The following is a 15263-nucleotide window of genomic DNA, read 5'->3' on the forward strand; positions in this document are numbered from 1 at the left end:
TTTTGGGGTTTACCTAAAGGAATGTAAAAGGGGTATCTGATGGTGGAGTTTTTTAAGTAGTGATTGTTACAGTGGAAACACCGAAAAGAGGACAGATAGATGACTATGTTTAGTTAGTAGGGAAGGCATAGGAATAGGAACTCGTCCTAGGATTTAATTTATATTGAGAAGTCTCAGAAAGGGGAATCTTTCTTTACCAGTTCAGGTTAGTGGTTCTAACTTACACTGGTCTCAGTGTCTCTCCTCTCTCTTCTCTTCCTCTCCCTCTCCCCCTCCCTTTCTCCTTTCTCCCTCTCTCCCCTTCTCCCTCCTCTCTTCCCCCTTTCTCTTTTCCTCTTTCCCTCCCTATTCCTCCCCCTCCTTCTCTATCTCCCTCCCTCCATGACAAAAGCAAAATTAAAACTCCTTCTTTGTTTACCCTATTGAAAAATTTCATCACTTGTATATTTCACAGTAATAGAAATGAATTTTTAGGTTATTTTGACTTTTTTTCTTTTTTTTTACAGATACAATCCTAATGTAAAAAAGAGAAGATAACTGAAAGAGTTAAATAATGAAGCAATTATATGGCAAGCATTTACTTGATTGTTTACAAGGTTATGGTATAATATACAGAAGAGATTACAATAGTAGAAGTTTTATAATTTACCTTCATCATTAAATAAAATACAAAAAAAATGCAATTTTTTTATTCATGTGAAATAGTTTTAGTTTCAAATCTTCCAGGAGCTTCCCCCCCCCCCCCAAAGATTACAGATATAAATTCATCAATTATGGTGATCTCTTTGATCAGCTGTGGGGGGCCAACCTTAGAAGGTAAGCTTTTCACAGATTCCAGTCTTCAAGATGTAAGCTCTCCTATTTTGGCCTATCTTATAAAATTTCTTGCATGCCAAAACTGAGGAAGATAAAATTCAAATTAGTGGTATTTTATGTGTTCCATTTAAATTGAATAAGATTATATTGAATAAATTGATGATAAAAATAAATTTTAGAACAAAGGAATACATAGATTTTGTAATCAGGTCTCTTAATTTTAAAAATGAAGAAACTGACAGAATTAGTTACTCACACAATTCAGGGGTCCTAACTTCAAGTCCATTGTTCTTTACTAATTTTTTTTAAACTTTAATTCAGTTAACCCCTAGTTAATGATTTAGTCATGTACTCTCCACATTTAAGCTTTTATTATACTACTTCTATCTAGTTAGCTTTCCCAGATACTTAAGACTTATTTGTTGTGAATCTTTGTTTTTATTGCCTCTAATCAATTACCACTTCCTTATAAAATTCCCTGGAGGAAAAAGAATGTGGTGTGTATGTGTTTAGGGTATTTTGTAACTAGGAGTCTGCTTGTGAATTGACTTATTAAAGTCTAAATATGAGCCTACTGTAATGATCATTTCATGTTTATAGAGGTATTTCGAATTTGGTTTCCTTTACAAATTTTCTAATGTTTGACTGGATATTTGATCTTATTACTGTGAGTTTTTCCTCCAGTGATATGATTTATGCCTCTTCATCTTTTGTAGCTCTTATCCATGACTTTCCGTAAATTCACACTACAGTGAATTTTTTACCCAGTGTGCTAGAGATCTTTCTAAAGTTCTTTTGACATGGCAAGAATATTAGCAGAGGATGTATATATTCTATTGGATATCCTATTCTCTTTAGGGGAATGGCTCATTTTTTAAATTCATACTTTGATAGCATCCTTTACATCATTCCTTTGCAATTATTTGCTAATTAGGCAGTACCAATTTATAAACTTTGAGGATCTTTGCCTTTATCAAATTACATGTCAAAAAATATCAGCAAATCAGTACTGGTTAAGTGCACCATTTTTCATTCATAAGCTTTTAAATTTGTCCTCACAGAAACAATTTAGGATACTTTATAGTTTCTCTAATAGATCTTCTAAATTCAAGAAGTTAGCTTGAAATAAAACAATACTAGCTTTTGTGTTGAATTTTTTTTTTAATGCTATTCTATTTTTTTCCCCACTTACATATCAAGGAAATTTTTAGCATTCATTTTTACAAGATTTTGAGTTAAAAAAATTTTTTTTTTCCAATTTTCAGCATCAACTTATAGTTAAGGGACCCACTGTCTTGTGATTTCTATAATGGGCCCTTAGAAGTTATACTAGAAAGGAGAAGGAAGAATGAGACTTTTTTAAAAAATTATTTTTTAAAATTAATACTTATTATTAAATATATAAAAATATAATTATATATAAACATATAAGTAAAAATAAATTTTAAAATGTCTCAGCTCCAATTGACTTAAGGAAGTGAGGATGCAGGGAGCATGGAGATTGTTAACAACAGATATTACATTCAAATAGAATTGATGCTAATTGCAACCTTGAAGCTCTAGTGTCTTCATTAATGGTCATTGTGCACCACAGTTTTAGAGATAAAGTAGTCGTACACAAATAAATTGATCTAATTTTATTTTTTTTTAGCTGATGATCAGTTGTATACATTTATTTATGACTATTAGGAAAATCAGATTCTGTATATGAATGCAGAAAGTAAAAGGATTTAAGTGGGCTTTTAGAATGTCCCTTTTAAGTTGTCTTATAATAGTAACCAGAATTTACTTAGTTGAACATTCAAGTCATTTCCCAAAACTTCACATTCACAAATTTAAACCTGTATTTTATAATCTTAACTACCATTACAATCATTTGAAGCTTAAGTTTTGGCTGATCTAAGTGGGGATTGAAAAAACACACCAAACTTTGGCCTATAGTAAATTAGGCAGAGAAAAATTCTAACATGGAAGGACATAAGTAAATTTATTCTAATTTATTTACTCTATTTAATAGGGTAAAAAAATAATTTATCCTATTAATAAGGGTAAATTTTTTACCCTTAACTTTTCTTCTGAAACCTCAACTTTTATCTCTGTGTTCACCATAGGGGGAGGCCTGTTACATGATTTGGTGACTAATGTACATTTGTCTGAACAGTGTTAAAAAGCATACACTGTAATTGCTTAAATTGGATCCTGTTGGGGAAAAGAAAACCTATTATTATATGGAATTCATTATTAATAACTTTTATAAAACATGTTTTTTTCATATATCTTTTCTTGCAAATGTAATAAAAATTCCATCTTATATCACAAAACTTTTTGTTATATATTTTTCACTGAGGAGGTAGAGGAGGGGAAGTTTAATTGTAGGAAAAATAAATATTTTTTCTTTTTGTATCAAACTTCCCTTGTTTTCAGTCAGCTTCCCATATAACTGCAAGTTTTGTATCTTTTAAGAAATTGAGGGCTAGTTGTGTCTCACTATGTTGACTTTGATATTGGCATCGTTAAGAAATAATCCAGTTAGCTTATAGCCCAAGGAAATACTAAAGAAGGGAAAGGGACCTGTATGTGCCAAAATGTTTGTGGCAGGCCTTTTTGTAGTGGCTAGAAACTGGAAAATGAATGGATGCCCATCAATTGGAGAATGGTTGGGTAAATTATGGTATATGAATGTTATGGAATATTATTGTTCTGTAAGAAATGACCAGCAGGATGAATACAGAGAGGCTTGGAGAGACTTACATCAACTGATGCTCAGTGAAATGAGCAGAACCAGGAGATCATTATACACTTCAACAGTAATACTATATGAGGATGTATTCTGATGGAAGTGGCTATCTTCATCAAAGAGAAGGTCTAACTCAGTTCCAATTGATCAATGATGGACAGAATCAGCTACATCCAGAAAAGGATTAGTGTAAAGTGTGAGTATTTTTTTTTCTTCCCAGATTATTTTTACCTTCAAATCCAATTCTTCCTTTGCAACAACAACAACAAAAAATTCGGTTCTGCACATATATATTTTATCTAGGATATACTGTAACATATTTAATATGTATGGGAGTGGCTGCCATCTAGGGGAGGGGTAGAAGGAAGGAGGGGAAAATTTGGAACAGAAGGGAGTACAAGAGATAATGTTGTAAAAAATTACCTATGCATATGTACTGTCAAAAAGTGGTATAATTATAAAATTTTTAAAAATAGAAGAATCCATAGTGAAAAAAATTAAAAAAAAAAAGAAAGAAAGAATCTAGTTAAATACTGTTTGCATCATAAAAAATATCTTTTTGTATCATGAGTAGGTATGACTCGGTCTGCACTGTTCAAAGTAATGCTCACATCAGATCACAGATCTGTTTCCATGTGTTAATATCTTACAGACATTTAGTATTTTAGTACTTAGAAAATGCCTTTTTCACAACAATCCTATGAGATAATCTAATGTAAACTGTAGGATACCTAATTTACAGATGATGAAGATAAACCTCAAAACTTAAGTGAATTATTTAGTTTCATTGATAGTTAATGGAAGAGTTGGGAGTCAAACATTGTCAGATTGTAAATACAACAATGTCAATATTTTATTCAACAAATATTAGGCTCTGGGCATCTTACTATACAAATACAACAAAGGTCCTCTTAAACAGACGTGTCAAACACAGGAACAAGATTAAAATGTAATTTGGAAGTAAGATACAGACATTACAAGTGTGACAGCTTTGCTTTTAAGGAGCATAAAAATTCATGGGAGTGAGGGAAAGTAAAAACAGGTCTGCAAGAAGCTATGATAACAGGTTTGAAGAAAGTGCTATAAGAAATTTGAAAAAAAAAATCTAAAATAGAAAGTGAGGGAATGCTTTGTGGAGAAGATTCAATGTTTGAACCTTAAAGTAATGTCAGTATAATAAAGATATAACAGATGAGAAGTCTGTTCTATATATGGGTAACTGCATGAGCAAAGACAGAATGACAGGCATTAAAATGGGTCCCAATGTAGAAAATGTGAGTGGGGAGTATTGTTAAATAAGACTAAAATTAGGTGAGAGCACAGTTACGAGTTTTGAAATCCATTAAAGGGTTCTAACTACAGAAGTAACACTACAGTGGTGATGAAACAATTATATAGGCAGCAAGTGTGAAGAATGTGTATAGACAAGGCAGAAACAGTTTGGTAATTTAGGTTTTTCTTGGCAAAGATACTGAAGTGGTTTGCCATTTTATCTGCAACTCCTTTTACAGATGAGGAAACTAAGGCAAACAGGGTGAAGTGACTTCCACAGGATTACACTACTAGTATCTGAAGCCAGATTTGGACTCAAGATGAGTTTTCCTGACTCAAAGCCTGGCATGCTATCTGCTGTTCTGCTTTCCTGCACAGGATTTGAATTCTGGTGATTGTAGTGTAGTAGATAGGAGAGATCTAATGAGAGAGAGAAATGTTGAGGTAGAAGTGATAGGAATTCACAACTCATTGGATGATATATACAAGATGACACCAAAGTTTTTATCCTAAAATGTTGATCTCATTTTAAGAAGTAAGAGTGAAAAACAGAAAAGATGAGCAAATGCAAGTGTTGAAACAGGAGCATATTTGTAGGTTGATAAGAATATAATGAATTTGCCGATACCTGGAGGATGGAGTAGCAGTGTGGTCTAGTGGATAGAGTACTAGGCAAATCTTGTGTCAGCTGTGTAAACATGGACAAATCACTAAAATTCTCTGCATTCAGAATCTCCATCTGTAAAATGGGACCTATCTCACAGATATGTTGTAAGGATCCTTTAAAATAACATAAAGGAAATGTTCTGGAAACTTTAAAGTGTTGTATAAATCAATTATTATACATCAAATTTACAGAAGAAACCTCCAAAGTCCAATATTGTGTTCTATTGGGAGAACAATTTCAGAGAGACTCTTGATATAAGTTAAACACATCAGTTAGCAGCTCTGTTAAGGTGGTTCCAAAATTGATATTCTTACCTACAATTTCTAGAAATCCAGTTCCATATTTTCACTGATTAAAGTTCGATTTCATGTAAAATTTATTTTACATCAATAAACATATTTTAGGGAATTGTCCCTATCTGAGTAGTACAATCAGGTGACTTCAGTACTAATTGAATCACCAAAACCAAAAGTAGTCTTTAGTTTCCTGTGAACTTGGAAGGTCCTAGCATTCTGTTCTTGACTCCATGCTGATGAGTGCTTTTTTATCGGTGATGAAGGTAAAGGCAAAGGTGGCTTTCTTGTCCAATTTTCAGATGACAGAAAGCTAAAGGAATAAATAACTAAGAGGTTAAGTGATACATACAGTCCAGCCACCAAAAGTTCTTGCAAGAGCAGAATGTTGGACTAAAACTAGTAAAGAGTAAATTGAATAGGAAAACTGTAAGGTCTTTGATTTCAATTAAAAAAAAAAAAAAAGCTTCAAGGATAAAATTAGAGAAGCATGGCAATACTTCAAAACAAAATCTCGGCGATCTAGTATATGACATGCAATATGAATCAGTGGTATCATTCAGCAGACAAAAAGCTAATACTCATTTTAGGCTACAGCCAGAAACATGGTATTCAGTATTAAGAAAAAGCTCTGCCCAAATAAAAAAAAAAAATTATTCATTCATTTAGATCATTGAAACTTCCCAAGATCCCTTGGGGGTGTACTAGCTAAATCCTGTTCTTAAGGATCATGCCTTAAACCCAAATAACTCTTGACTTCTTGATCGACCAATTATAGGTCCCAGGCAAATCCCCATGTGGTCATAGTTTGGACCTAACTGAGTGAATGTAAATAGCGATTGTTTTGTTTTGGGCAGGAACCCTCAGGATTTCCCCCCTCCTAGTTTGGATTTTTTTTGGGGGGGGGAAGAGGGACCATCTTAGCATTAATCACTTAATGGGCATTGCATCAAACTAAGACCTGTTTAAAGACCTTAGCTTAAAAATAAGGCCAAGGTTTCCCACAGTATCCATAGCCATCTTTAGTTCTATATCTTGCTACTGGTCTTGCTTGGCTCTGGAGGAGAATTGAGGCTGGTGACTTTGCACAGCCCACCTTCACTTAAATCCAACTCACTTGTTTGTCACGACATCACCTCCCAGCTATCATGATCCTCTTCTAGAAGGCAGGATAAACTACAACATAACATAGTAGAAAAAAAACTACTATAAGCATTTAAATGCTTATCTTGTCCCTTATTCCCTCCCCCTCTTATTCTCCCATTAAAGTAGGAGACAAAGTCCTCTACTGAAAGAATTGATTTGAGGGAAGTTTAAGGAGACAAAGTATGGTTTGAAATAATTTCTTGGTGTAAAGAGAAGTAAATAATTTTTTTAATAGACTGAATTTAATGCAGGCCAATTCCCTTGTAGTTTGTCTAATATTGGAACAAAATGAAACAATCAGTTCATCTCAACTATTAACAAAAGATTTACTTAGCTACAGCAAGTCTCCCCAGTAAGATTATCTTGTAAAAGTGGAAATGAGATTATAATACACAGTAAAGTTTGGTGGAAGTTTAGAATAAGTAAAATAGAATGCTAGGCTCTCAGTCCAAAAAGGTAACTCAGAACAAGATTGTGAAGGGTTTTAAATGCCAGAGAAATTTGTGTTTTAAGAGGCAATCCCTGAACAACAGTAATGGTCAGATCAGAGACTTAGTGTTATTAATATGGCAGTGATGCAGATGACTAATTTGGGGGAGGGGATGACTGGAAAGCTTATAAGTTTTTAGTAGTTAAGGGACTAAAATAGACATAAAAGGGCTATAAGCCTATTTTCCAAATTATCAGAGAATATTTTTCTATGTCAACATGCATCTGCAGGAATCTGTTTCTATTTAAGTATGACACCATTTCCAATTTGCTAATGTGTTTGACTTCAATTCTGGATGAATTCTAGTGCATAGAACAAAAGAGGGCAGCCAACTGGATCTGGAATCAGAATCATCTTTCTGAGTTCAAATCCATCTTAAAATACTTATATGACACTGGGCAAATCACTTAAGCTATTTGCCTCAGTTTCCTAATCTGTAAAATGAGCTGCAGAAGAAAATGGTAAACCCTCCAATGTGTTTGCCAAAAAAAACCCTAACTAGGAACATAAAAGAGTTGGCTGTAACTGAAAAAAAAAAAAAAAAAAAACAAAAAAAAAATGGTTTCTGAACATTTAGGAAAGAAACCAGCCATTGTTAAGAAGAAGCAAGCATCACTTTTCTTTAAAAAAAAAAAAAATTGGATCTGTGGTTTTATTTTAAGGAACAATTGAGGAACTTCCTCTACTAAAAAACCCCAGCTCTTTCTGCTTCTTAGTTTGTTTCCCAGCACATTCTTAAAAATATAAGGGATCTGCTCAATAGTTCAAAGCCAACTGCCAGTTTTCATCCACTATGCCAAAATGTTGCCTACTATATGGATTCATTAAAAGCAGGTAATGTTGAACTAAATTCATTTCTTAAAGGAGTACTACACAGGGAATGTGGGAAATGCTATATAATTAGTATCTCTTTCAGCAGGGGATCCTGATGATTATCTGATTAAGAGGGAGAGACCAGATACAGTGTAGGAATCAGGGTGAAAGGATTAGACAACAAATTTTATAATCCAAAAGGATCCTGAGAGGCTGGAAGCTGAATGAAATCTTTAAACTGAATTTATTAAGAGTAAAAAAGGCATTAATCTTTGGGTCACTGAATCAAATGGGTGGCTAGAAAGTTATGAAAATGATTTGAGGGTAAGGTAAGAGACTTATGGACTTGCTGTCAAACTCTATGAATCAGTCTGATATGGCAGCTGTAATAATCATGCAAAGGAAAATGGTGGTAAGCCATAGCACACCTGGAATATTAACCCATTCTATTAAAAGTATTACATATTGGAAAGGGAACTGACAAATGGAAATGAATCTAGATCAAGCCAAAATGATGAGAGAACTCATTATGTCATAGAATAAGCAACTAAAAGAACCTAAAATATTTGGCCTAGAGGAAAAACGAGAGGGGCATTATAATAGTCATTGAATATATGAAATGCTATCATATGGATGGGGTTCAAGACCAGTATCCTGGGCAAGTTATTTAACTCTCAGTGGTTCAGGCACTGAAACCAAGTCTAGATTACAAATAAGGTGTTAATATACCAGGAGCTCCCTAGCTAGATGAAGTCATAGATCTTGTAAAAAATATTTTTTTTTTTTTTGGCTCCCAGCTAGCAGAGTTAGGAACAAAGGAGAAAACAAATTATGTATAATTTATTAACATTAGACTGGAGCAGGAGCTATCTTATCCCTTTTTGCATTCCTACTATTTAGCACAGTGACTGGCATGTAGCAAGTACTTAACAGTTTATTTGGAATTAAATTAACAAGAAAAAAATTTCTTAACAAGTAAAGCTGTCCAAAAGATGGAAGACAGAATACTGCCTGAAGTTTTTCAAGTAACATGACTGGATTATCACTTGAAAGAAGGGAAAGGAGATTTTTTTTTCTGGGAAAAAAACCTTCTCTTTGAGATCCTTTCCCAACTCCAAAATTTTCCATGGCATTTCTAATTATTACCCATCAATAAATATACAGTTAACAAATTTAAGTGATTTTAAGAATTTAACATATTTGAAGATCTCTTAAGTGGGGAAAAAAGATAGGAACTGGATATTTGATATTAAGTTACCTTGGAAATAGGAAAGCCCTTACATCTTTCCATCTAGCAATTATAATTTCTTAAATATGTCTAGCAGACCAAAAGCCAAAAATGATTTATAACAAGATTATTAAAAAATGGTTTATTACACAGGCTTGTAGAAAGCATTTTTGTCCCAAGTTCCCTCTCTCAGCATAACTCAGTTACTATAAGACACCACTGTGTAGTGGGGTGTACACTGAACTAAAAGTCAGGGAAACCAAAGTTGAAGGGCTATACTATTGACACTATGTGACCACATTACAACTTCAAAGCTTATTTACTCACCTTAATATTTTATATACTATTACCTATTTCACAGTATTGTACGGCTCAAATGAAATAAATAATGTATTTATAGCACTTTGTAAACATTGCTTAAAAAAAGTATATAAATGTGAGCTGTTAAAATTATTAACTATTCACACGGTAATAAGAGCACTTTTATAAGCAATTTATTATTGTACTTCCATCAAAGTATTACTGGAAAGCTTTAAAGAAGTCTTGTAGAGAACAAACCTCCACAAAATACTTTGATTTGTCATGAAATGGCCAAATTTTCAGATATTCCAACATTAATCAACTGTCAGGTTATTATTAGAATCTAAGATTAAGAAGTCGTAAGAATTAAACAAAGATGATTTGTTTAAAGACCATCTTAATCTTAAGTGACAAATAAGATTTACAAACTGATGATGTGACAAAATAATAAAACCTTTTTTAGGAAGTATTTTTCCCACATAACATTCTCCTTGAGACTTGAAATTATATAAAGTCAGCTTCCTGGGTTAATCATCTAATTTTATAGCTTCAAGGCAGTAACATTTTGAAAATTATACATAAGCAACAGAAGAAAAATAATTGAAACCAAGTCTTGTTGAAATGACAGTACAGTGCTTCAGTTGAAGGCCTCAAGCTGGCCAGACAAACTGACAAGTGGTTTCTATTCATCTGAAAATTACCTGGTGGTATAAGGTAGTTTTAAATAAAGAAAATAAGTTCTTACATCATTTCAAAAATGAGTACAGTTGTATACCTCCTTGTCAAGCAATATAACCCCAATTAAATGGGACTGCAGATCACTATAAAAATGCTGATGGCAAGCTGTCCATATGAATTAGTTATAAATCATTACTTATAAACACAGAGGCTTTATGCTACACCATCCCCACCTCCTCTTTCAACAATTAAATGTTGTTTCCTCTTCTGTCTAGTAACTAGACAGCGAACAACACCCAGTGCTCCACCTTTTAAAAACCGTACAAAATTGTCTCCAACCAAAGGCCCCAAAGCAAAAAGATTAGCTTCTTTAGTACACTCATATGTGTATGGATCAATTTCCACAGGATTACCTTTACATGTAATTGGCTGGTTTGAATTATGGCCCAAGTCATACCCTTGTTCCTTCAAAAAGGAAAGATTAGGATGGGAACCTATTAATACCACTGCTGCAGATAATTTGAAGATTTTCTTCAATCCAGAGACACTCTGAAGAACACATTTCATGTCCGTCTTAAATGAAAGCACATGGTGCTCAGGAAAACTGGTATAAGCTGATGAAAGATTAGAGTCAATAGAATATGAATGAGTACACATCATATGGTAGACTTTATGGTATTCAGGATAAAGCTTTTTGGGAAGTTGTTTGAAAATTAAACTTGGATCAGTAACCCGTTTTCGAAACACATGGATTACAGGAATATTATTGTTGTAAGCACATAGCACAGCATCAGCTGCAGTAAGTCCAGAACCTACAATTAAAACTGGGTCCACTTTGCCATGTAACTTTCCTTTGCTAATGGCAGCTCCAAATTCTGGCATTGAATGAAACACAAAGGGAAAATCTTCCCCTTCAACTTGCAAATAAGTAGGAGAATCCAGAGTTCCAGTTGCTAAAGCTACATTCTCAGCAAAGAGACAAAAAGGAACATGTGAGCCATCCCCTATTCTTTGATAGCCTCTTATCTCCCAGTTTCTCTTGATAAATGTTGACTTCTCCATTTGTAACTGTTGTGTTGAAATATCACTGTCCTGATGATCATCATCCTGACCTCTGTAAAGTCTTGATATAGAGGTTATATAGGTATTTTCTCGAAAATTCTTCTGAAGACCCATAACTTTCACATAGTGCTTGTAGTAGCAAGCTATCTCCTCTGGTGTAACTCGATCACTCTTTATGTTCCTGTAAGAAAGGGGAGGTGGGGGGGAGAATGAATCCTTTTATTACTATAAACAACATCTTTTTATATTTAATAGGGCCTAAACATGCTGCTTCAATATGGTGTAATTTTCAATTATTTTGAATTTATTTAATATTGTTCATATATTATTCTAGCATTATAGTATGTTAAGAAAAATTTACTTCAGGAAAAGTCCTTCAAACACTATAATCATTAGTATTTTGGTTTAAAAAAAAAAAGGCAACCTGAAAACAAAAACTCAAAACCATTTTTTTAATGACTGCTGACTCCTCAAAAATAATGGAATCACACAATCTTTCAAAGATTTATTTCAGAAACCCTTTCTAACTCTTAGCTCCTTGAAGCATTAAATTTCCTAAAAAAAATTAAGAGAATATTCACATCATTCCCATATGAGAATATAAAATCATCTATTAACTTAAGTTGAATACAAACTTCTGTGTATGCCATTTAAAGCCCTTTCACAATCTAATCACCTGGACCCAAAGTCATGAAGATCCAAGTTCAAATTCTGCCTTACAATTTACTAGATGTATGACCCTAAGCAAGTCACTTACCCTTTTTCTGCCCTAGTCAACAGTACTGATTGTGTAAGAATGTTTGGAAGATCAAATAAGAATATTTGCAAAGCACTCGAAGTTGCTCCTTTTTTTACACATTACTCTCTTTCGTGTAGTCTGCCTTCAGCCAAACTGATCTTTCTATTGCTTACAACACTCCATCTCCCACCTTTAAGTCTTTATGAGAAGTTGTCCTCAGTTTCCAGAATACATTCCCTCTGTTTCTTCCATCTCGAGCTTCATTCAAAGCTCAACCCTATACAAAGCTTTTCTTCATTCCATTGCAGCAAATTACCCTGTATGTACTTATTTAAGAAGTTGTTTGAAAATTAAACTTGGATCAGTAATCCATTTCTGAAACACATGGATTACACACATAGCACAGCTATCAGCTGCAGTAAGTCCTGAACTTACAATTAAAACTGGGTCTATTTTGCCATGTAACATTCCTTTGCTAATGGCAGTCCAAATTCTGGCATTGAATGAAACACAAAGGGACAATCTTCCCCTTCAACTTGCAAATAAGTAGGAGAATTCAGAGTTTCAGTTGCTAAAGCTACATTCTCAGCAAAGAGACAAAAAGGACCATGAGAGGCATCATCTATCATCTCTGCCCCTAGAGAAGAAAGGGCAGAGCTGTTTTATTTTCATCTTTGTATTCACAGCACTTGGTACATAATAGGTACTTAATAAATGCCTATCAACTGATGGGTTCAAACTGTTTTCCAGTGAACATGTCCAGTGACAGTAAGCTCACCATAATATAAAGCAAAGCTTTTTAGTTTTAGATAGCTCTAATAGTAAAAATTCCCTCTATGTTATACTGAACAAAAATCTGTTGTAACTTTCATCATTTATATGTTCTAATACAACAATTATGCACATGTCTGAAAACTATTACCTCTATTGGCTGTATGACATGACTTCCAGACTTTTAGCTACCTTGGGCACTGCACTCCCTCTCCCCACTAGAAATTGTTCCACTAGAACAATTTCACTGACTCTCCTGAAAAGTGATGTCTAAGAATTAAATGTATCCCAGGTGGGATGTGACAAAATTCTGGAACATTGTACTAAAGAACATCTAGAAAAATAAAGATAAATAACCACAATGACTGCATGAAGAACAAGTCATCTTAGGCAAAATTCACTTACTAGACTGACAGAACAAGAGCTTAAAACTTATCTGGATTTCAAGAAAGACTCTTTCAGGCCATCCTTGTGAAAAACAGTGAGATATGAGTTATATAGTTTTGAATGGGAGGCAAAGTTAAGATGGCAGAGTAAAGGCAAAGACTTGAACTCACCCAACACAAAAAGACAGGAGTGAAACATTTTCCAGTTGAAGACAACTTAGAAGGTCAACAGGAAAGGTCTGTGGTACCAGGTGGTAGTCTGTGCAATCCCACTGCAGGTCATGCCAGTACAGGCCTAGCCTTGGCTCCAACCCCAGCACTGGTGCCAGCAAAGCAGAAATGAGCCTTGGATCTCTAAATCAGCAACAGTAGTGTTGGTTTCTAGACTTCTCAAGCCCAGAGATAACAAAGATAACTTGAAAGAAAAGTTTTATCAGTAGGATGAGAAAGGCCTTAAGAAACTAGAAAACTTGGAGTGAGTGTGGGCAGCAGTGGTAGTGGCACCTCTGAAGGCCTCAGCTAACAGGAAATCTCTAATAGTAGGAAGGACTCTGTTACTTTAGCACACTAGAAATTACAGCCACAGTAGAGCAGGGACAATCCTCATAGTTCCAGAGCAGAAAAGAGTGCCAGATCCTTAGAAGGATCAATGAAAACAGCTTGGGACAGCACACCTTCCACCATGGGAACAGAAGACTGGGAAAATGAGCAGACAGCAGATAAAAATTCTGACCATAGAAAGTTACTATAGTTAAAGATCAAAACACAGAAGATAAAGTCAAAGCTCCTATATCCAAAGTCTTCAAGAAAAATAAGAATTAGCTTTAAGCCATTGACGAACTCAAAAGGATTTTGAAAATCAAAAAAGAGAGAGGAAAAATTAGGAAGAGAATTGAGAGTAGTACAAAAGGAAACAAAAAAAGCTAATGAAGAAAAGAATGCCTTAAAAATCAAAATTGGCAAGGAGGTACAAAAGCTAAGGAAAATAATTTTCTACTTGAAAATCATGATCAAAAAAAGCCTACACATCATCTTTCAAGAAATTATCAAGGAAAACTGTCCTGATAGGTCTAGAGTCAGAGGATTAAATAGAAATTCAAAGAATCCACCAATCACCTCCTGAAAAAGATCCTAAAACTCCTAGAAATATTAAACCGAATTCCAGAACTCCCATGTCAAGAAGAAAATATCACAAGCATCCAAAATAAAAACAAACAAACAAACAAACAAACAAAAAAAAAACAATTCAAGTATAGTAGAGCCACAGCCTTTTGGAAAAACACATTGCATTAAAGGACTGGAGGGCTTGGAATATAATACTCCAGAGAACAATAGAACTAAGATTACAACCAAGAGTCACCCAAAACTGAGCATAATCTTCCAGGGTAAAAGGTAGGCATTCAATGAAATTGAGGATTTTCAAGCATTCATGATGAAAAGACCACAGCTAAATAGAAAACCTGATTTTCAAATACAGGACTCAGGAAGAAGCATTAAGGAGATAATCAGGAAAGGGATATATCATAAGGGACTTAATATTTATCTATTTGTATTCCTACATGGGAAGATGATATTTGTAACTCATAACTTTCTCATTATTATGGCAAATAGAAGTATATATAGATGAAGGGCACAGATAGGAGTTGAATATTAACGGATAGTATCTAAAAAAATAAAATTAAGGGGCAAGAGGAATGTAATGGGAGAATAGGAAAGGAAGAGGTAGAATGGTGTAAACCATCTGCCACAAAAGAAGCAAGATAAAAGCTTTTATAGTGGAAGGGAGGAAGAGAGAAGAGAGTAAGTAACCTTACTCCCATAAGAATTGGCTCAAAGAGGAAATAACATTTATACTCAATATGTAT

The 15263-nt window shown here is 34.0% G+C and overlaps 2 protein-coding genes and 1 long non-coding RNA gene across 7 annotated transcripts in view; 1 reads left to right on the forward strand and 2 right to left on the reverse strand.

Annotated features, from left to right (window-relative positions):
• Window positions 1-1390, forward strand: part of NBN (nibrin) — a 44573-nt gene extending 43183 nt beyond the window's left edge. For both annotated transcript variants that reach the window (XM_074269994.1, XM_074270003.1), the window contains one exon: window positions 507-1390. In XM_074269994.1, coding sequence (XP_074126095.1) covers window positions 507-537 — 31 coding nt within the window. In that variant the 3' untranslated portion in view covers window positions 538-1390. The remainder of the gene's footprint in view (window positions 1-506) is intronic.
• Window positions 1391-6050: 4660 nt separating this feature from the next.
• LOC141544183 (uncharacterized) lies at window positions 6051-6963 on the reverse strand. The gene is made up of 2 exons (XR_012482551.1): window positions 6903-6963; window positions 6051-6098 (listed from the first exon to the last, which is right to left on the reverse strand). It is a non-coding gene; the product is annotated as an uncharacterized LOC141544183 (long non-coding RNA).
• Window positions 6964-9591: 2628 nt separating this feature from the next.
• OSGIN2 (oxidative stress induced growth inhibitor family member 2) overlaps window positions 9592-15263 on the reverse strand; it is a 34209-nt gene continuing 28537 nt past the window's right edge. For all 4 annotated transcript variants that reach the window (XM_074270024.1, XM_074270044.1, XM_074270035.1 and 1 more), the window contains one exon: window positions 9592-11683. In XM_074270024.1, the coding sequence (XP_074126125.1) occupies window positions 10654-11683 (1030 nt within the window). In that variant the 3' untranslated portion in view covers window positions 9592-10653. The remainder of the gene's footprint in view (window positions 11684-15263) is intronic.

The sequence above is a fragment of the Sminthopsis crassicaudata genome, chromosome 1 (genome assembly GCF_048593235.1).
Source record: "Sminthopsis crassicaudata isolate SCR6 chromosome 1, ASM4859323v1, whole genome shotgun sequence".
Taxonomy (NCBI): Eukaryota; Metazoa; Chordata; class Mammalia; order Dasyuromorphia; family Dasyuridae; genus Sminthopsis; species Sminthopsis crassicaudata.